This window comes from Vespa velutina, chromosome 8 (assembly GCF_912470025.1).
Source record: "Vespa velutina chromosome 8, iVesVel2.1, whole genome shotgun sequence".
Taxonomy (NCBI): Eukaryota; Metazoa; Arthropoda; class Insecta; order Hymenoptera; family Vespidae; genus Vespa; species Vespa velutina.
Window position 1 is genome coordinate 3,211,703 of NC_062195.1, and position 20,271 is coordinate 3,231,973.

General features: G+C 35.4%; 4 protein-coding genes across 11 annotated transcripts in view; 2 read left to right on the forward strand and 2 right to left on the reverse strand.

The window, feature by feature from the left end:
• Nucleotides 1–9,684, forward strand: part of LOC124950904 (tetra-peptide repeat homeobox protein 1-like) — a 64,586-nt gene extending 54,902 nt beyond the window's left edge. Inside the window, exons 1-2 of one of the 2 annotated variants that reach the window (XM_047498379.1) lie at nucleotides 8,157–8,188; nucleotides 8,584–9,684. In XM_047498379.1, the coding sequence (XP_047354335.1) occupies nucleotides 8,165–8,188; nucleotides 8,584–9,261 (702 nt within the window). In that variant the 5' untranslated portion in view covers nucleotides 8,157–8,164 and the 3' untranslated portion in view covers nucleotides 9,262–9,684. Of the gene's footprint in view, nucleotides 1–8,156; nucleotides 8,189–8,583 lie in introns of those variants that run through there. The other variant, XM_047498381.1, reaches the window with a different exon arrangement.
• LOC124950903 (probable H/ACA ribonucleoprotein complex subunit 1) lies at nucleotides 1,101–16,723 on the reverse strand. Of its 4 annotated transcripts, none has more exons than XM_047498378.1 (3): nucleotides 14,906–16,723; nucleotides 14,426–14,644; nucleotides 1,101–2,124 (listed from the first exon to the last, which is right to left on the reverse strand). In XM_047498378.1, the coding sequence occupies exons 2-3, from the start codon at nucleotides 14,435–14,437 to the stop codon at nucleotides 1,318–1,320; spliced, it is 819 nt and encodes a 272-aa protein (XP_047354334.1). In that variant the 5' UTR covers nucleotides 14,438–14,644; nucleotides 14,906–16,723; the 3' UTR covers nucleotides 1,101–1,317. The 4 variants fall into 4 exon arrangements, 3 of the variants coding, with proteins under 3 accessions (XP_047354334.1, XP_047354333.1, XP_047354332.1); XM_047498377.1 differs by lacking the exons at nucleotides 14,426–14,644; nucleotides 14,906–16,723 and adding exons at nucleotides 5,196–5,397; nucleotides 8,852–9,103; XM_047498376.1 differs by lacking the exons at nucleotides 14,426–14,644; nucleotides 14,906–16,723 and adding an exon at nucleotides 2,439–3,568.
• LOC124950901 lies at nucleotides 13,776–17,641 on the forward strand. Of its 2 annotated transcripts, XM_047498375.1 has the most exons (9): nucleotides 13,776–14,119; nucleotides 14,513–14,658; nucleotides 15,812–15,976; nucleotides 16,049–16,149; nucleotides 16,242–16,309; nucleotides 16,388–16,604; nucleotides 16,681–16,847; nucleotides 16,928–17,045; nucleotides 17,135–17,641. In XM_047498375.1, exons 4-9 carry the CDS (start codon nucleotides 16,054–16,056, stop codon nucleotides 17,456–17,458), a joined length of 990 nt encoding a protein of 329 aa, XP_047354331.1. In that variant the 5' UTR covers nucleotides 13,776–14,119; nucleotides 14,513–14,658; nucleotides 15,812–15,976; nucleotides 16,049–16,053; the 3' UTR covers nucleotides 17,459–17,641. The 2 variants fall into 2 exon arrangements, with proteins under 2 accessions (XP_047354331.1, XP_047354330.1); XM_047498374.1 differs by lacking the exon at nucleotides 14,513–14,658.
• LOC124950899 (repetitive organellar protein) lies at nucleotides 16,865–20,210 on the reverse strand. 3 transcript variants are annotated; one of them, XM_047498371.1, is made up of 4 exons: nucleotides 20,143–20,210; nucleotides 19,704–19,874; nucleotides 19,422–19,554; nucleotides 16,865–19,347 (listed from the first exon to the last, which is right to left on the reverse strand). In XM_047498371.1, exons 2-4 carry the CDS (start codon nucleotides 19,800–19,802, stop codon nucleotides 17,705–17,707), a joined length of 1,875 nt encoding a protein of 624 aa, XP_047354327.1. In that variant the 5' UTR covers nucleotides 19,803–19,874; nucleotides 20,143–20,210; the 3' UTR covers nucleotides 16,865–17,704. The 3 variants fall into 3 exon arrangements, with proteins under 3 accessions (XP_047354327.1, XP_047354326.1, XP_047354328.1); XM_047498370.1 differs by having other exon boundaries at nucleotides 19,960–20,178; XM_047498372.1 differs by lacking the exon at nucleotides 20,143–20,210 and having other exon boundaries at nucleotides 19,422–19,630; nucleotides 19,704–19,841.
• Between the last annotated feature and the right edge of the window lie 61 nt (nucleotides 20,211–20,271).

Here is a 20,271-nt window from a genome sequence, read left to right on the forward strand (position 1 = left end):
GTCTTCAAGATATTTCAAGGTGTTTCGATATAAAAAAAAAAAAAAAAAAAAAAAAAAAAAGAAAATCCTACATATAAATACATAAGAAATAAAAAAAAAAAAAACTTGTATACAAATACATTACATACCAAAATAAACGTGATTTGAGCCCATCAGTTAAGACTCTTGAAAGCTTCGCCAATCTCAATCATTTCTTTCCCACCTCCGTCTGCGTTTCACAGGAAATTAGTAAAGTTGGATAACTTCTGATCGAATATAATTCCCTTAATGAATATTCCTTGAGCGTGATAAAGCGATTTATTAGCTCGCTTCGAGCTTCAAGATAGTTTCGCTTTCTTTCACGAGTTTCACCGTGGACGATTCAACGCTCAGTATGATTTCACCGTGACGAACGTAATGAGGCGCAAGTGTGCACCGGGAAAATACGAATAATAAATCGATAGGCGCTTTTTGTTCGGCAATGGCAATTATGATGAATTACAACATATAACCGTTACAACATTAAATTCGGCAAGAGCTGTTAATTATACCCGTATACTTTAGTATACTTTCTATCGTTAATAACGTATCAAATTAGTACGACCGGAATTCGGGCCCAAAGTATTTTGAGATTATGCCAAAGTTTCTTATATCATAGCCCCTTGAACGTTGTTAGTCGCAATCATTAGATAACAAGAACCAAGAGAACCTACAAGAATTTTCATACATCTTATTATTGCATCTTCTGTAAAAAGATCAACGAGAAGACTACGGTAGCTGTATCGTACGGATATAACGAGAACTTAATCTTCTACCGTGCATCCCCAATATTCCCAACTACAGTCATGGCGTTAAGTTCTAGGGGCGGTACTTGGTAATTAAGCGAACGATGCGTCACAGACAAAAGCTGGTACCACGAACACGAAAGCCCTACTAGTTTATCACAGAACGGTGAAGAGATTCCGGCCCTTTTCTTATCCAAGACGATAGATACGTTTACAGTGAACATAGTCAATAGGAGAGGATAGAATCGGAGTGGAGATACTTTGTCTTGTGTAAAAGAGTATTTTGTCGATTGAAGGACATTGACCTTCCGAGATCGCAGCAACATAAAACATCTGTATAAAATAATTTATTTTATTTCGCAATTAATCTAAAGACTTCCGCGTATAAAAAAAAATAAAGAAAGAAAGAGAAAGAGAGAAAAAGAGAGAGAGAGAGAAAGAGAATAGCGCATCTGTTGGTATGCAAAAGGAATTGAAAGAAGGGAATACTAGAATTATATACAAGATGATAATCGCTGGCGTAGACTGGTCTCGACGGTCATGGTCAAGAATATCATCGTCGATGATGCAATCCACCAAAATCGGAAATCTCCAAGCCGTGACCTCCAAAGCCACCTCCTCCGTAGCCATGGCCGCCACCATAGCCGCCACCGTAGCCACCACCATCACCTCCTCCTCCTCCTCCTCCTTGGACGAGTACTGGATAAGATTCTTTGACGACAACGGGGACCTTAACCGGGTAAGGTACTTCCTTTTGTACAGGGAAAGGTACCTTTACAGGTACGCTCACCGGGTATGGTACTTTGACGGGCACCTTTACGGGAATCTTGAACGGCACTGGTACCGGTTTTTCAACTGGCACCGGAATATGCTTTTCCACGGGCACTGGGTAAGGTTTAGGCACGTGCACGGGATAAGGACGATCAACCGGGACCTTCACTGGCACCGCCACCGGAACCGGTACATTCCTCTCGACCGGATATGGTGCAGGTACTGGTACTTGAACCTCTCGATGGATCGTTATAGAACTTATGCGTCCTCCATCGCCACCTCCCAGTCCACCGCCACCTCCCAATCCACCGCCACCTCCTAAACCACCGCCACCGCCAAATCCGCCTCCTCCAAAGCCTCCTCCATGACCTCCTCCCAATCCGCCTCCTCCGAAGCCTCCTCCATGGCCTCCTCCCAATCCGCCGCCAAGTCCTTCGTGCCCGCCAAAGTCGCCGAAGCCATGACCCAAACTTAATTCCAATCCTCTCTTACTCTTTGCGTCCTTGCTATCGATGGCCTCCTTCTTTAATGGCTTCTTCGTCTCGGTGGCTAACGTTGCCGTTGCCACGAGGACGAGAAGAACGAGTGCCTGTTAACAGATCATTCCCATGTTATTTCTAACACCTCATTTATATTCTCTTTTAAATAGAAAAACAAAAAAATCGATTTCTTCTATTTATCGTTATAAATAATTAAAAAAAAAAAAAAGAAAAAAAAAAGAGCAAAACAAAATAACAGAACATAAAGCTATTATCGACTAGAGCGATAATAATTCAACAATGAGTTCGATTATTTGTAGATATAAAAACAAGTAAACGATACGTTTTATATAGTACGTTTTCCCTTTGTCATAAAAAATATCCTGAAACGCTAAGAAGATTCTTAGCTTCGAAGCGAGCTCACCTGCGGAGTGCTCATGGTAGACTTCGGTAGTGCACACTGAAGTTGCATAGTCGCAATCAGCGGCATATATACCAGCAGCACTTTCGCCGTGGCTAGCACGAACCCACTCCCCGGAAAAACGTACGCGTCGTGCCCGGAACGTCTTAAGGTGGACCATAGAACGCTACGCTTCGTGACGCACGCGAACTAATAATCGCAAAATAGTCCGGCCTTCTCAGCTACATTTTCCCACGGGCTAAAGGAATCGCGTGAATCGATTTGTGTGAAATCTTTCTTCCACTTATGATCAATTTCTCGTGAATAGAATCTAAAAAACTTATCATACGCATGTTTCTCTTTTATCACTCTCTCTCTCTCTCTCTCTCTGACTCTCTCTTTCTTTCTCTCTTACTCTCTCTCTCTCTCTCTCTCTCACTTCGATCTCTTTTTCTTTCTTTCTCTGTTTCATTAGGAGAAAGAAGGTAAAGACTGACGCTCGCAATTTCGCCGCTCACTCGGTGCTCGTAAACGATACCGGACATAATTCTGATCCAAGCGATCGACCGCTTGCGTAATCACCATTCTCGATCGGAAGAAAGTTTCCGGGCACTGAAACGGTGAACGTTTCTGCGTTCGCGTGCTGCGTCTCAAAGCCGCGCCTTCCTTCTTTCTTCTAGTTATTGGATATATCGATGTATGTATGTATGTATGTATGTATGTATGTATGTATGTACGTTCTAGGGCATGAATTTGCAAAGATGCGAATAGTCCGTCCAGGAAGGATTTGAAATGCAAGCTGGTTGTACCTGTCGTCTACGTATGTAAATCAATTAAACGCGCTAACGTGTAACGCGCTTCCGTGTAAAGCTACAATTTCACGCGCTGTTTCGACGAATGATAGCGTTCACGCATTTCGTTTTCTTTTCTCTATGTTGGGAGAAAGAGATAGGTAGAAGGGAACAAGTGCGAAAACCTTCCTTTCTTTCGTTAATCGTAGAACGTTACACTCGTGATCACAATTTCGACTTTTGCTCGCGCCTCGAAAAAGAAAAAAATTTACCGGACGTAAGTCCCGGCGATCGATGCTTTCGACTATGAGGCCATTGCATAATTCCATTCGTTTCAGACTGGTAAGGAAAGTTTTTGGTAATGCATAATTTTAGAGAAAATTGTCAGCTCATTATAAAAATATCCAACACCGTCCATATCGCTCTATCGGATAAAAAGGAAGATGGAAGACTAAAGGTTGCGAAGAGAAACGAAAATTGTGTTACGTGTCTCTCATTTCTCGATTTTTCTTTTTCTTCATTTCTAGATTTCGAGAGCCTCCTCTCGCTAATTAATTCGCTTATTTATGATACGACACCTTTCGATGATTACGATCGTAAATATAATTAAGCGAGGCGAGTTTTGATGTCGATGTTGGTGTGAGAACGGATGATAATAATGGTGGTAGGACTGTCGCGAAAATGAACGAACGAATCCAGCTTTCTCTCTTCTTCTTTCTCGCTTAGTGGACACCAGGTAATTGAGAGATTCCCGGCATCATGCTCGGTGCTCGGTTAATTACTAGATAGATGCACTAGGGGAAGTCGTCGTTGCGGGTTAATCCGACAAGCGTCGATATTGCGTCGTGATTGCGTTGCGAACAACTCGTGGAAATCATCTTTCAGTGCTTTCCCTCTCTCTCTCTCTCTCTCTCTCCCTATATATATATATATATATATATATATATATATATATTCATATATCTTTCATTTTTTGATCTCCCGTTCGTGTTCTAATCCAGACTAAATGTAAAATTATCGATTTAATGGCGCAACCTACTGCTTGTCAATTATATATTATTCAAGACTTTCACGAGCGAAAATTTATTGGTACTGCGTAAAATGGTTTGTCATCCGCGAAAGGAAGCAAGCTTTTTACTCAAACCTTTCACAGATTCTGCGATAATTCTTGGCGATAACGTCAGAGCCAGACTGAGCACGTGTTCGCGCAAGTCCACCAAACGAGTTAGGGTTCCTTTTTCTTTCTTTCTTTCTTTCTTCTTTTTTTAATTTAATTTCTTTTCCATTGCCATATCCGATTACATAATAATAAAAGATAAAAAGATATAAAAGATTTAATATTAAACGTGACTCAATTCTATTAGCAATATTATTTTACCAGCCATTTTAATTCGTGGGTCGGATCGATACAGCAGAAACATGCCAATGTTGATTTCTATATGATTTTAGTCACGGGCAATTAAAAAATTATTTTTTATTTAGTCGAGCATAACACATTTATTGGGTATGTGAAAAAGTATTGAGCATGCAGTCGATACAATTTACCGTTCTGTCGAATTAAACCAGTGCAACTTTTTAATACCTCTGATAGATTGCTAGTGATCGTAAAATTTCGAAAACGTTGCATATTATTCGTTAAGCGTTCAGTTCGTTAATCAAATATTACTTTACTCCTCTGTCGATGATTACGCCGTCGAAACGTTCACGACTATACGAAATACTCGCTTGTGGAAAATTGTATCCGTAACCTTTGTTAGGCATCCGTTTATCGATCGACTATAATCATTTCTTTCGCTCGATAAAGAAAAGTTAAGGATCGAGAATAGTACGAAGAAAATCGAGGACGGTGGAATACTTTAAGGCGCAAATTACGTTTGCACTGAAACGACAGAGGGGTGTTGGAAGAGGGTAAAACGGCTTGGGTACATCGTGAAGGGATGCACAGGCGGAAAAGGAAAAGGGCGTAACTAGAAAACGGCTTGATAAACACCTTGAGCGAGAACATCCATCCATATATTCATGAGAGTCGTGGCCCGGACGGTTCCAAAAGCCTTTCCCATTATTGCATAAGGTTACGTTTGTGGTCGCTGAAGCAGAAATACGCAGACTTTGGAGAAAATTCGCTTTGGTGCTCTCGCCGATCTCTTAGATCGCGTTCGGGTTACCCATCGACAGTGAATATTAGCTCCAACCTGCGGTACAGAGGCACGGCCGCAAAAAATCAATTTGCCATAATATTATAGCTTCCACGGTTTTGTACGAAAGGCACGCCTAAACTTTGGCACGACAATTTTGTAAATATCGCTAAGTTATTAGGAAGTACACGATCGATCGTTACCCATAATAGGATTACATTATAGCGGCCGATATAGGAGTATGTAAAAGCCGATTCCCAACTTCTCATCGACGAAGTTCCGTGTACGTAATATTACGAAGTCGCGTTATCTCGACAAATAATCGCCGACACAAAAGTGAAGTAAAAGAACGGTTTCTCCTTTATGTGTGTACTCGACTTGAAATTCCAAAGGGAATGACCGCGACCGCTTCCTGATGTTGTTCTTAATGCAGGAAGACTTTCGAATCAATATATCGGTGATTAAAATCTGTGTAATGTCTCGGGTATAATCGGAAATGCAACGATAATGGAGAGGACAACTATAAGAAAACTACGGCGATTAAAAATAACGAGATTGTTTTTCGAAAGATAAAGAAAAACGTAAAACGGAGAAAAGGCAATAACTCAGATTCGAATATCTATCAGTTAATACCGATCATTTTGATAAAACGATCGATGACTAATCATCGACTTCAAATCCGATACGAGTCTTTCTTCAATTTGAAAACCCATTCGTAGCCAATTTCTTGAAACAGATCGCGGAATTGTGCTGCCGTAAATACGCGCGAACGTATAGATCATCATAATCATGTTGTGCTATGTAATTTCGAAGTCGACGAATATATACTTTCTTATGTTTCGTAGAGTTTTAAAAAAACCACATAAAAGAAAAAAAAAAAAAACAACAACAACAACAGGTGTTTTATTTAATGCCACATCTACGAACCGTATCGTTTCGAAGTACTATTTCAATTACGTCATTATAAGAACCTTCTCGAACGATGATCGCTTCTGTTCTCGAACGAAAACGTAGAAACCTCACGGACTACCGCGTTTCGCCTTCCGAACAAGCACGCGTTCCCTTATTCCGGCCTTCCTCGTAAATTCGTTGAAAACGATTTAACGTTCTCCTTCCGTGAGCCGAACAGAAACTATTGGGAATCCAAGAATCCTCATCTCCTTTCCTTCGCGTTCTCTACGTTTTCACTATCGGAAAGCGGTACGTGACTGAAACGGCGCGTACCAACTCTCCAATCAATATTTTCAAATTCCAATTCAGATATATGGAAATTTATTCTCGTCGATAAGCTTGATAAAGCACGGATATGCGAGATATTCCAGGGTACCTTCGAACAATCGAGATAGGGGGAGGGGAGGGGGTACGAAGCCATCCTGAGATTAACCAAGCTCGAATGCTGTCTCGAATCGTCATAGAAAGAAAAACGGAAAAGAAAAAAAGAAAAGAAGGATGGCCTATGTACGCTTTGTCTACTCTTTTCTTTCTTTCTTTCTTTCTTTTTTTTTTTTTCATTTTTTTCTATTTCTCTTTCGTTAAAAATGTTGGTTAAAAAAAGCCCGGCAAGAACTCGCCTCGTACCTCGTTTCGCCACACTTGTGTCTCGAATTGTGTTACGCAAAAAAGTAACGTGCACGTGAGATTAAAGATGATGTACGATTTTGCCGTGCCGGTAAAAATATAATGATTCTGCATAAGCGCGTTAAACCGACGTAGTAAAGCGATGAGAGGGAACGTCGAGGATTTATGCAATAACGATTATCAAACGACCGAAGCGCGCAACGTAATTGACACATTATAACGATAAATAGGACGATTCGAATTCCACAATCGTACAAAAAGATCTAACTAACTTTGTTTTTTCTATAAATAAATATTAAATCAAATTAGCATAGTAAGCAATGCGATTAAAACATTATGAAAGGAAAACTAAATAGCTTCTTTCACAGCTTATACGAGCTTGTAATATTAATCAAGTTTCCCGTGGTGCTACCAAGAAACGGAGCATCCCTTTTGTTAAACTTAATCGGATTAAAAATGATATCTGATTATAGCCATAATTAGTTATTGTCTCCGTTGCGCCATTATTAACACTACAGTCAAAAGCTCCTTGAACGAGCGACGAGAAAATTTAACGAAATCTTGTGATTATATATCGAACTTTTTAGTATCGTGATTAATAATAAATAATATCCTTCTCGATAATATTCATACGTCAGAAACTTATTGCGAATGCATGTTACGTTGGCAAAAAGGTTTTCTGTGTTCTCCATTCGATTGAATCGACAAGGGTCCTTCCTTTCTTTCGAAATTCGATGTTATGCACAATAAGGTCCTTCTCTTCTCTCTCTCTCTCTCTCTCTCTCTCTATGCATCTATCTATCTCTCTGTCAATCTATCTATCTCTATCTATCTCTGATTTTATTTCTTTTTGGAAACGTGCCTTTTCTCACGTAGAAAATCAGCAATTGTAAAAAGAAGTTTGGACTTGTTAAATTTAAAATGGGGATATTCATCGTACAAAACAAAAAGAAACTCGTAATTTGTAATTCGAATAAAGAAGTAAAATTGGAAAACGGAAAGAAAAAGAGAGAGAAAAAAAAAGAGATAGAAATTAAAGTACCAAAAGAAGATGAAACAAAGGAGTTTGAAGAACAGCGTTGTCCGCAAAGTCGTTGTTCCTTCTTTCCTCCCATTAACTTCCTACTCTGCAATAATTTCATCGGCACGCTCGAGTTGCCTGTACGGACGGCCCGTTGCCAGTTACGTCCCCCTATAAAAGCCAGGGTAGCCCATAGAGGAGCCAGTGTGCACATTGCCGACCAACATGTACAGCACCGAGAAACTGAAAGTGAGTAGCGACTGCAGCCGCTCGAATCGCACCATTCGTGAGAGAGCCTCCGCTCGTCTAAGGACTTTATTTTAGACTCGCTAGAGATAGACGATTTCTTTTTTTCTTATTTCATTACATTAACGAATAATAATAATAATAATTATAATTATAATTATCTCAAAGACACGCTCTCTATAAAATTTCCTCTCCCTCTTTTTCTCTCTTTCCCTTTCTCTCTCTCTTTCTCTCTCTCTCTCTCTCTCTCTCACTCTCTCTTACTCTATCTCTTTCTCTTTAACCGGAAACCTCGTCGCGTTAACGAGCGCAAAAAAGAAAGAAAGAAAGAAAGGAAGAAAGAAAAAAGAAAAAAAGAATTAGAAAGTTAATGGGAAACGAATATTGATATTTTTCAGGTGCTACTCCTGTGCAGCCTGGCTTTGATGGCCATGGCCGAGGAGACGAAGAAGAAGAGTGAGTCTAACATCGAAAAAAAGGATGAAAAAACGAAGCGTGGCCTAGAACTGAGCCTGGGTAGTCACGGTTTAGGGGGAGGTTTCGGCGGAGGTCATGGCATCGGAGGAGGTGGCTTCGGAGGAGGTGGTTTTGGTGGTGGTGGCTTCGGAGGAGGTGAACATATCTCGACTGAACATATTCCGGCGGTGACAATAACGAAACAAGTACCTGTCCCTGCGCCGTATCCAGTCGAGGTCGAAAAACATGTACCTTATCCGGTAAAAGTACCGGTTAAGGTACCCATCGATAGACCGGTTCCCGTACACGTGCCAGCACCTTATCCGGTAACGGTCGAGAAGCACGTGCCCTATCCAGTGGATAAGCCAGTACCTTATCCCATCAAGGTACCAGTCAAGGTGCCCGTCAAAGTGCCGTATCCGGTCAAGGTGCCTGTCAAGGTTCCTTACACTGTGACAAAACCCGTACCTTATCCCGTTAAAGTCCCAGTCGTCGTAAAAGAACCTTATCCCGTCGTACTCGAGGATCATCACGGAGGTGGCGGTTTCGGCGGTGGATTTGGCGACGGTGGTTACGGTGGTGGACACGAGCTCGAACTCGGTGGCTACGGTCATCACTGAGATCGGGCTGTGATATAGCACAACGACCAACAGGGACCTCACTCTTCGAGTTTTTCCTTCTTCTTATCCTTTCCCTCCTCCACCGCAAACTCTCTTCTTCCTTCTACCTTCCGATCAAAACCGCGCACCAACATCAGAGAGAGGAGACCACGTAACGTCCCACGAGGAAGAGGGAATGACACTCGTGGGTATATTAGATTCTAGAAAAAAATTTCGCTCGATAGTAAGAATGGAAAAAAATATAAATAAATAAATAAAAAATGAGAATGCCACCGGGAACGATCCTCCTGGCTCTCGTTCATGTCGAATGCACCGTTATTGTATTCGTTGAGATTCTACCCGAACAACCTGTATTATATTATATCTTCTTTTTTTTTTCTTCTTTTTTTTTTTCGTAAATGAATAAAATGATATTTTTTTGTATTAAGTTACTCTCGTTACGAAACCTCCCCTCCTCTTTTTCCTCTTAATGAGCAACCTATGACAGAGGGAAAAGCGTTGCCTTAGCTTGCTTCTGACCGTGCGATTATGAAGAATTGCAAGGGGACTTTCACCCGTTATAGAACGTTGCGCTGTCGGTATATAACTCTCTAAGTGTGCCAGTAGCAAAACAACCACTTACGAGCTTATAGCCATTTACCTTTAAGACGATAGGCCATAAAAACCTTTCGTGTAAATGTCAAAGTGAGAAAAAAGCACGTTAATCGCATCCATTGAGTAAGACCTCTCTCTCTCTCTGTCTTTCTTTTTCTTTCTTTCTTTCTTTCTTTCTTTCTTCCAAGACTCTTGACATCTCTCACGTACGCCATCGCATTACGTGTACTATGTACTTTGCAACCGAGACGTTTCTCGCGCTGTCGAGATCGTTCAGTAATACGAGCTCCTTTAGTCTCTCACAGATAAAGCGAAAAGATACGAAAAGATCGAGCGATGCATATGAGAATGCTGCGTAAGTATCATACGGAGAATACCGTATAAGGAGTACCGTATAAGATGAAATAAGTAAGACTATAAAGAAAAATGAGGAAAGAAAGGGAACAAAAACTAAACAATAGTTTGCCAGTTATCGAAGCTTATAGTCGCACGTTGCACAAAACGCATACAATGCAAACATTTATAAAGGAGTTCTCTGAATCCCGTAGGACGTGAAAGAGTCACATTGTTAGTTTTCTCTTCTTATGGTTCTTCCGGTAACAATGTTCACACGTATAAGCGAGGGAAAAATAAAAAAAAACATCCCACCCTAAACTTACCACACCCAAAAGTCGTTTTCGTATGCTAACAATGAGATGCGTTCTTTGCAGCGGAACGAGAGGCTGTCGCGTAAAAAAGTAGAAATTGAAAGTGAACTCGACGTATGCAAGCGATCTTAAAATCTAGGAAAGTAGGTTCCAGGGATGTAGGACGTCGAAAGTACGGCGCTTACATACGCGTTACGTGTACGCGGCACTGTATTTTAGCAAGAGTACGTTGTTCCTAAGCGAATGGATACGAATGTACGATTTAAAGTCGAGTCCGAGAATTTGGAGAGAAATAGAAATGAGAAAGTTCCGGTTCTATATCAATAACAGTACGTAACATTGAAGAGTCGAAAGAGATTCTCAAGGAGTTTAAACTCTATCCATTAATCAAAACTTCGTTCGTATGCCGGCCATAATGCATGTTTTCTGAATAAATAAATTTTTATTTGAAGTCAACGTTTCAGTAACTTCATAAAACTTTCAACATTAATAAACTCCCGAGTGTTAAACTAGTTTCATTATCAGCTGGACTTAACTAATTCCTTATTAAAGATTTCAATTCGCTTTGCGTATTAATGCGGAATAGTATATTTATGTATATCTCATAATTCAAGGAGACAGGAAATGAAGATCGCGGGAAAGAATAACCGGACGCGAAAACTGTACTTTACTTATGAGCGTTCTTATTCGAAAAGAGCACGTTGACCGACCGCGACCGACGGTAAATATTGGTTACCATATTTATCTCATCTCAACAATCATTCTACGTCGAGGAACTTATTTTAAAATCAGGAACTTCTCTAGGATCGATCGTTGCATGTTTACGCGTGAGAAATTATGGCGGATATGCGGAACGAAATCGAGAAATCAAGGTGGTAGCTTTCGGAAAGCAATTTGCTTTGATAGAGGAGAACGAGTTTCCGTTACATAACCCATATACTGCGCGTTTATTTTTTATTATCATAAAATAATCGTATGAATTAGCATTCGTATCGCTCTCGACGTGATACATACGATTAAAGGAATTCGGAAGAGACGATATCTCTTTCGTTTATACAGACACGAGCAATCTATTCTATTTATGGTTATATATAAAAGTCGAAAAAGTTAAGTGAAACCACAGTACTTCCTGTCAAATGAATTGTGGTATATATATATATATATATATATATATATATATATATATATATATATATATATGTACAATGTTACATCATAACGGATACGGAATCACGGTGTCCGCCGTTTATTCGCGACCTAAACGGTGTCTTTGTAAGAGGAGGTAGACATTTTCTCCTTTAGTTCTTTGCGGCAGTGCTACAAGCCGAAGGCTTGCCAACGAAAGTTCCCATTAATAAGATTGCGTCAGCGTGGAATCCGCGATCGATCAGAGAAATCTCTGACGAAACGAAACGATTCCGTACTGCTCCACCTCGCGGAAGAAAAACTGGATATAGATTAAACATATATATATACATATAGTATGTACATTGGTATATCTATACAACAGATATATATTTTACATGTCTCTACCTTATTTGCTATCGATCGATTATATTATGTCTTAGGATTAAGTAGGATTACACTCAACGAAAAATGTAACAAATCGACAAAAGATCGTTCCGCATCACCGTAACGAGGTAAACGGACTTTCCGTGCACCCGTCTACGATTTATGAACGTCGGAGTGTTCAAAGTATCAGACGATACTTATACTATCAAAGCGTTTACATGTACATTCACAATGTATTTAGATACATGTCTATATATATATACATATATATATATATATGTCTAAGTACATACATAAGTTTTAAACAGAGCGATGGCAGATATGAACCTGCTGAGACAAACGTCAAGCACAAAGGGTAGACGCATAATAATTAGAAAAAAGGAAGAGAGAAACATAGGAGGAAGAACAAAGCCACGAAATTTTCCATTTTATCGTCGGGACAAGAAGTAGGATCTTAAAAGATTGCACTTTTTATTCTCTCTCTCTCTCTCTCTCTCTCTCTCTCTCTCTCTCTCTCTCTTTCACTCTTTCTCTCTTTCTCTTCTTGTATATCTTCTTTCCTTGAATCTAACAAAAATCTACTATTATTCTCGTATAGCATGCTATCATAAAACCGTATGTTCATCAAGAAAACGGAGAGAAATAGGGAAAAGTGTAAAAAAAAAAGTAAGAAGAATCCTTTCGTCTATGCTGGCCGTCACGTATGTCAGCAGGGTGCGCTTGTTTGCACGAGAAATGACAGTCGGCGCGACGTTAATATTAGTATTGTAAACACACCACCACCAACCACCCCCCTACTTTCACCGTTTGCGTTTTACTCGTAAGATTGCACACCCTCTAACTGTCGGTCCGTACTCGAGGGAGATGTTAGCGGGAGGTGCGAGTATAAAACCGAGAGATAAAAAGTGAAAACGTAAGAAAGAGAAGGCTAGAGAAAGAGAGAGAGAGATAAAGAAAAAAGGGGTGGAAGGAAGAGAAAAAGGTAGCTACGTCACGTGGTGACGCGGCAGATTACAGTAATGTATCAATCATAAAAGAAATGTAAAACTTTTACAATTTTTTAGCACATTATCAAAAAGAATTCTATATATTTTATATCTATACCCAAAATGTTATAAAAAAGATCGTAAAATTAAATTTTTCTATAACGAAATTTCAACCTTATATGTTCATAATTATGCGTATATATATATATATATATATATATATATATATATTATCTGATTCAAATATTACAATTCATTAATCAAAGATTTATACGTGAACTTACGTAAGTATAATATTGACGATATGGGAATCGTCGAATGTTTGGAAACGGTTGATAAATATGAATTGTTATTACAAGTGTTTTCTGATCTACGTATTTTTATACTTACGAATATTATCTTTTTCCGGTTTGTTTATCGTGAGATAAACCCATGAGATTCTTATGATTCTTACTTCTTTATATTTTGTACATTCTTCAAGAAAGTCAAGCCAATTCTTAATCCACGCTCGTTCCAAAATAAAAATTTCGTTTCGTAAGAGTATAGACGGTGAGTAGCCGATAAATAATATGAGTTTACTTATGATACATCTATACGTCTTAACATTGGTAATAGAATTTCGACAGTAATGAAAATAAATAGATAAAGAAAAAAAAAATGATTCTTTGAGTTATCAGTTTAGAAAAAATGATGTCACAAATAAACGTATTCACCAATGAACGAACAAATCTAATCTAATCAGTCTAATCAGTAGAACTGTGTTTCTAAAAAAAAAAAAAAAAAAAGAAGATAGACTAGTTTGCCGTTAGAAATGAAGTAGAAACTCTACTGGTGATAACAGTAATTTTGAAAAACTCCAACGAAACTTGCAAATAATTTTTTGATATTATCGCGAAGTGGAGTAGTCATTCTCGTCTAGATCATATCAAATAAATCGATGGCTATTATCTTTTAATGCTAAATAATAAATTTACCCACAGAATTACAAAAAAAAAAAAAAAGAAAAAAAGAACTACACGATCACGGAATACTCCAGGATGATTTTGAAGTATTGCACTTTTATGATTCTTTTACCTTTTATTTTATCACAAAATGATAAATCTTCGTTAGAACTTATCGGTAAGTAAAATGATCTTGTGAGATTACTCCAACTTCGAAATATTGTCAATTTAATAATACATTAATAGCTTATTAGCTGTGACATAAAAGAAAATAAATAAACGTTAAATATCATAACGTTAAAAAGAAATATAAATTAAATTTATCAAAACATTAAGAATAATCTAATTTTATTATATATATAATAAAATTATTCGTTGTCTATAAAATCGAATTGTAATGAGATATAATATTATTTTTAATTTATTGACATAATATGAATCATTTGAAATGAGTCAAAATATTGGAAAGTGTTAACATACATACATATAGTTTCATATATAAATAAAATATTCCGTCCGTTCGGTCCTTGTTGACTTTCTAGTCTAATTTATCAATTGCCCCTTTCTAAAGGCAACGGGAAGGACCCAGCGCAATCGAAAGTTCTCATGCTAATACCATCGCGGAATTGAAGAACTCTTGCAAACGGTGTCGTAATACCTGAACGGTACACGCTCGAATACGTAGTCTCGTACGGAACAGTAACTGCGATTACACGTGTATACATATATTTTATATACTTCCTTGAATATACTAATTATTAGTAAGATCCCTATATAAGGCATAGTAACTCTATGATAAACAATAATTTATATTTACGTATCTACCATAACTTTCTCATATTTTATATTTATTATTAATATTATCTTGTATCTATGTCTTATTATTATTTATTTAATAATTCAGATAATATTACGTATTATGTTATAATACGTTTAAATAATATAGTTTAATTTTCTTACTTACTATATAATGAATTTCATTAGACAATCCTTTTAAGAAACTTGATTAGAACGAGCATTAATTTTTCATTCTTCCTTCATCATTCTTACGAGGATACTAAACGTAGTAACTCTCTTTCTAAAGAGCACTGAACGCACACAAATAAAAACTAGTCGAGTAAATAAATAAACTCGTAAGACTCCAACAACTTTCCATCGTATATAGTTACATACATACATACATACATACATAGATATATACATACGCACATTTTTTTCCAAGAGTGGAAAGTAGTGGATAGGATGTTCGTATGAGATATGAGTACGATTATCAATATAAACAAAATATTTTGCTGATAGAATAGAAATAAAAAGTTCTTATTATCTATCTGTTTTTTTTTCTTCTTTCTCTTCCAGCTTGTTGTTGACGGTTGCTTATAAAAAAGAAATAAATAAATAAATAAATAAATAAAAAAGAACTTTTAGAAGAAAACTGGTGTAACTAGTTTAGAAAAACGTTATAAAATGTAATAAAATATGTAAAAATTATAATTCAAACGGACCATTACAGTTCTAGAAAGGTAGAAAGGATTGTAGAGTAAATTTTCGAGTAAAAAATTGAATTCATTATTTCACAAAGAGATTTCCATTAAAATAAAACAAATTTGATCATATTATTTCTGTTCTAGTCATAATAAACGTGTAACAACGAAATATTTCCTAACTTTAATATTATAGCGTAAAGAAAGAATATAATTGCAGTCGATTACATGATAGCACACGTTTAACTTTTTATTAATATATAACGGCACGATTTAATATGCCTAACTATGTTTCTAAGCTTTAATTTTATCGTACCCTATTTGTCCGTTTCACGTCCGATATTCGCAACGTAAATTAACAACATGAAATTAATATAAAGATATTTTAGTATGTAGAATACCGGAAAATTTTCAAGTCCAAGTTTCGGATCGCAATAAAGTTAATATATACGGTAATGAATTGTTAATTAAATACAAAAACATCAGTATTTATTTGTATCCTGGCACTACTACAATAAACGTCGTTTTGAATGGATCATTCGTCAAATTTCAAGGTATGTCAAATTTGAATTTAATTTAAATATCAAAAGATCTTTTTTATTTGTTTACCGGTTAACATTTTTCAGCATACATGATAGCATCAAATTCTGTTAATAATTCGACATCAAAAGTTGAGAAAATTTTATGGTCGAGCAATGGTCTTATTCTTGGGTTCGGACAATTGCAAGTAAGTTTAATTTATTAAAATTTAGTTGGACGATATAAAAATTATTTTACTTTTTTAACGGTAATTATCTTCCTGAAATTCATTTATTGTAGAAAACGAACAAGGGACATTATCAAGTCCAACAATACCACTTCTTTTTACCAACGAATTCAAGCGGAAGGTAAATTGTATTTCGCGTTAATTAGCACGTACGATGAAATGTTCTATAATTACTTATACTTTATTATCTATTATACAGTTCTAATCTATTTGAAGCGGTGGAACGTGAAATTCGTCGGCTTACTCAAGTTTGTCTTGAAATAGAAATTTCGAAAAATGTAAAAATCATAACGGAAAAAAATCAGCGTTTTGAAAAAATCAATGATTTCGGATCAGTGATAGTTTTACCATCGTCTGATTGCATCAATACAAATGCGGCTTCATCTTGTACATCCTCAGTCACTAATTCGGTTAAAGTAAATTCAATTATATAAAAGGTTTTAGATACATTTATAAACTAATCTGTAAATATATTAAATATATTATTTTCAGATAAATATCAATAATTTAATCGACCTATTTATCGATGCTATGATAGATATGATCAAAGTTTATAATCTAGAAAAGATTAAATTACCAAATATTAATGCAGTTTTTATTACTAATTTAGGAGTCTTTGACATGAAAGGTCAAATTCAAACCTTTAATGGCACTTTCGAGTGAGAAATACGTTTTATAATGTTTCATAAATATACATATACGTTTATTTCAATGGATTATGTAAATATATTTTTTCCAGGGGTTTAACGACTATTAAAAGAACAGCAGATGTAATTTTAATTCAACAAGGCCATAAATATACGGCTTCTTGTGGTTTTGGTATATCTAATGCAATTGTACGTTTTAATAAATATCAGGTAAACTTATAAAAAATTTATATATGTATACATTTATATTGACGATATGATAGTTTATATAATAGTAAATTTATATTTGTGATTTACAGCTTAAATACGATTTTATAAATATATGTGGCGATATATTAGGTACAATAGAAAATATAGCATTAAGAGTTAAAATAAGTGCAGATTATAATACTCCACAGTGTACAATAAAATTAGAGGATATTAAAGTATCAGAGTTTGATAAATTGGAAGTGAGATTCACTGGATTTGGTATAATGGATATTTTTGGACCGAAATTGATAAATTGGTTTACAAGATTTTTCAAGAATTATCTCAAGGGAATAATAGAACGAAATTTGAAAATTTTTTTGGAGAAGCAAATATCAGCACTTGACTGTGAAAAATACAAGAAGAAAATACTCTGAGGAAATATCCTAATTCCTACAAGCAAATACATTAGATTAAAATATTTAATAACATGAATGCAATTAATCCGTCTTGTGATGCACGAAATTAATATATATATATATATGTGTACATAGTAACAAATAGATTTGTAATTTAAGAATAAAAGAATGGTACATATATACATACTTTTTATTATAAAAATATATGCCTGAGTATTCTAATTCATTACTATGATATTATTTGTTATAAAGCAATTGAAGAATTTATATATTATTATTTACAGTAGTTACAATTGATTTTTGTACATCTTCTTCATTTACAGAAGTAATTAATTTTTCATCTCCCACATTTACGTTTTTTTCATTGCATATATTTATGCACTTATCTTTTTCCTGTGTATTAACAGAGTCACTACTTGCATTCAAATTTGATTGGTTTGCTTGTTTCAAAGCTAAATATTCTTCGACAGAACCAGTAGGTTTTGTTTCTACCTTATCATTATTAACTTCTGGTACGCGAGATGGCGAAGAATTTAAATTTGGTGAATTGGTAAGTTTAGAAAGTCTCTGCCGTTCTCTTAAACGTTTGCGAATTTCTGATTGTATTTTTGATTCTTTTATAACATTTTGAACATCGTCTGTTTGATAATAACGAGTTGCCCAAGTTTCAGCCGATTTCAATTTCTGTGAATTGGATGAATTAGTGTCTATTACCTGTGAACTCTTTTGTTCCTTTATAATACTATTATCCTTATTTTGAATTTTTTCTTTATCTTTATATTTATTTTTATCATTATCACAATTTTCCAAATCATCCATATCGTCAGAGTAATTATCTAAATCGATTATTTCCTCAAAGTCAGCCAATTTATCCTCATCAGAAACAACTTTCTGTTTTGTATTTGATACAGAAGGGACAGGTTCTTCTGATTTTGATATATTTTCTGTTATTTTTTCTTTTTCTTCAAGCAGACAAACTTTCTCTTCTTTCTTTCCTGAACATTCATTAGATTTACTATTTGTATTTAAAGAACTTTCAGATCTTATTTCACATTTAGAATGTGATTTCTTTTTCACCTTTTTACGTTTTGTGGAATTATCTGCAATATTTGTAGATGGCAATGAAGAATTAGTTTTGTCATGTGAAGTATGAGGATGAGATATTTCTTCATTAGTATTATTAATTTTTTTATCATTATCTCTTCCTTCTATTACTCTTGATTCTCTAACTCCTTGTTCCGTAGAACCGGTAACATTATTTTTATTATCCAAATTGGCTGTACTTTCTATTTTACGTTCATTTTCTAATTTTTGATTTACCCTTGTTCCAACTTCATCATTTTCACTTTCACTAGACAATAACTCAATTGTTGGGGTAGGCTGAACTACTAATACTACATCTTCTTCATCTCCATCCATTCGTTGAGAATTTATAATTTTTTCTAATTGCCGTCGACAATTCTCCTTTGCATTTATTTCATCTTGTCTAGATTTATTAACATGATTTTCTTCAACTGTACCATTATTTGCCAACGCCTTGGATTCATTTGAATTTGGTATTATATCATCTTCTTTACGTATCAAAGCTCTAATTGCCCTAGCACGCATTTCTAATTCTAACAAATCTAACAAACTATCAGCTTCCTTTTCTTTACCCGTTTCTTTCTCTTCCTCCTTTTTAACTTTGATATCTTTATATTTATTATTGCTTCCATCTTTATTAGTATTTTTAGCTTTTATCTTAGAATTTCCTATATCCTCTTTTTTATTATTACTCTGTGACTTTATTTTATTTGTATTCTTATGTTTCTTTACTTTTGTTTTTCCAGACATACCATCTTCTTTCTTAATATTATCATCCTCGGTAAGCCATTCCTCAGTATCAGATATAATTTCTAAAGAAGGACCTAACATAACAAACATTGTTTAAATTTAATAATCTATCACATTTATTTCTGTTTTATCTATAAATTATAATTACCTGATTCATCTGATTCACTAGTGTCAGACGATTCTAACATAGGTTTCCCATCCAAAATACATAATACACGAGTTTTGGACATCCCACTTAATTCGCTAGCACACCATTCTTCTAGCTCTTCAAAATCCATTTTCTAAGATGGATATTTGTCAAATGTATTAAATTTAAAGAACTTACATACGATATTATTAACTGCTGATTCTATAACACTATCAAATCTAATAAGCCTAAGATAAATCTTGTAAAAATTACTAATTATAAAAATTAATATATAAATTATACCTTTAATGCTTGTGGTAGCATCATACGTATCTTTTCAGGTTTGACAGATTTAAAAAGTTGACGCGCTAATTCTCTACGATTCGTAAGATAATCTTTCATAGGCTTTAAATCTCTTGCATCTATCTCCTCGTCAGATGATACGGAAGAAGATGAATACGATGTACTAAATTCCTGTGTAAAATAATATTTCAATATATATAAATTCTAAAAATCATTTACTAATAATTGTCTTTAAAAAAAAAAAAAAAAAGATAACCTCGCTGCTATGTGAATTCTTCTTCGTTTTTGACATCTTTCACACACATATATTTCTTTTATCTTGATATTAATATTATATATATTAAATTCTTTGTCACAATAAATTCTATCTCATTTACAATTAACATTAATGTTTTATAACTTTAATAATAATCTTTTTTAATAAAATAACATTATTTACTTCTTAATGCCGGATCTATCAATGACTGCGTACTAAACATCCTTTGGGTGTATAAAGCGACATCTACAGATATTTCAAAGTAAATGAAAATAATCGAATTATCTCGATAATACTCATATCGATATCGCG

What these genes read in the sequence shown, in the direction of transcription:
- LOC124950903 (XM_047498376.1), bottom strand. Translation starts at nt 2,504, where the DNA reads ATGCCGCTGATTGCGACTATGCAACTTCAGTGTGCACTACCGAAGTCT. An exon ending in CTACCATGAGCACTCCGCAG is followed by an intron (nt 2,125 to 2,438) that starts GTGAGCTCGCTT and finishes ATCTGTTAACAG; the next exon opens with GCACTCGTTCTTCTCGTCCT.
- LOC124950901 (XM_047498374.1), top strand. Translation starts at nt 14,038, where the DNA reads ATGATTTTGAAGTATTGCACTTTTATGATTCTTTTACCTTTTATTTTA. An exon ending in ATCTTCGTTAGAACTTATCG is followed by an intron (nt 14,120 to 15,811) that starts GTAAGTAAAATG and finishes AAGATATTTTAG; the next exon opens with TATGTAGAATACCGGAAAAT. An exon ending in TACGTTTTAATAAATATCAG is followed by an intron (nt 17,046 to 17,134) that starts GTAAACTTATAA and finishes TGTGATTTACAG; the next exon opens with CTTAAATACGATTTTATAAA.
- LOC124950899 (XM_047498370.1), bottom strand. Translation starts at nt 19,995, where the DNA reads ATGTCAAAAACGAAGAAGAATTCACATAGCAGCGAG. An exon ending in AGAATTCACATAGCAGCGAG is followed by an intron (nt 19,875 to 19,959) that starts GTTATCTTTTTT and finishes TATTTTACACAG; the next exon opens with GAATTTAGTACATCGTATTC. An exon ending in TAGTGAATCAGATGAATCAG is followed by an intron (nt 19,348 to 19,421) that starts GTAATTATAATT and finishes TTGTTATGTTAG; the next exon opens with GTCCTTCTTTAGAAATTATA.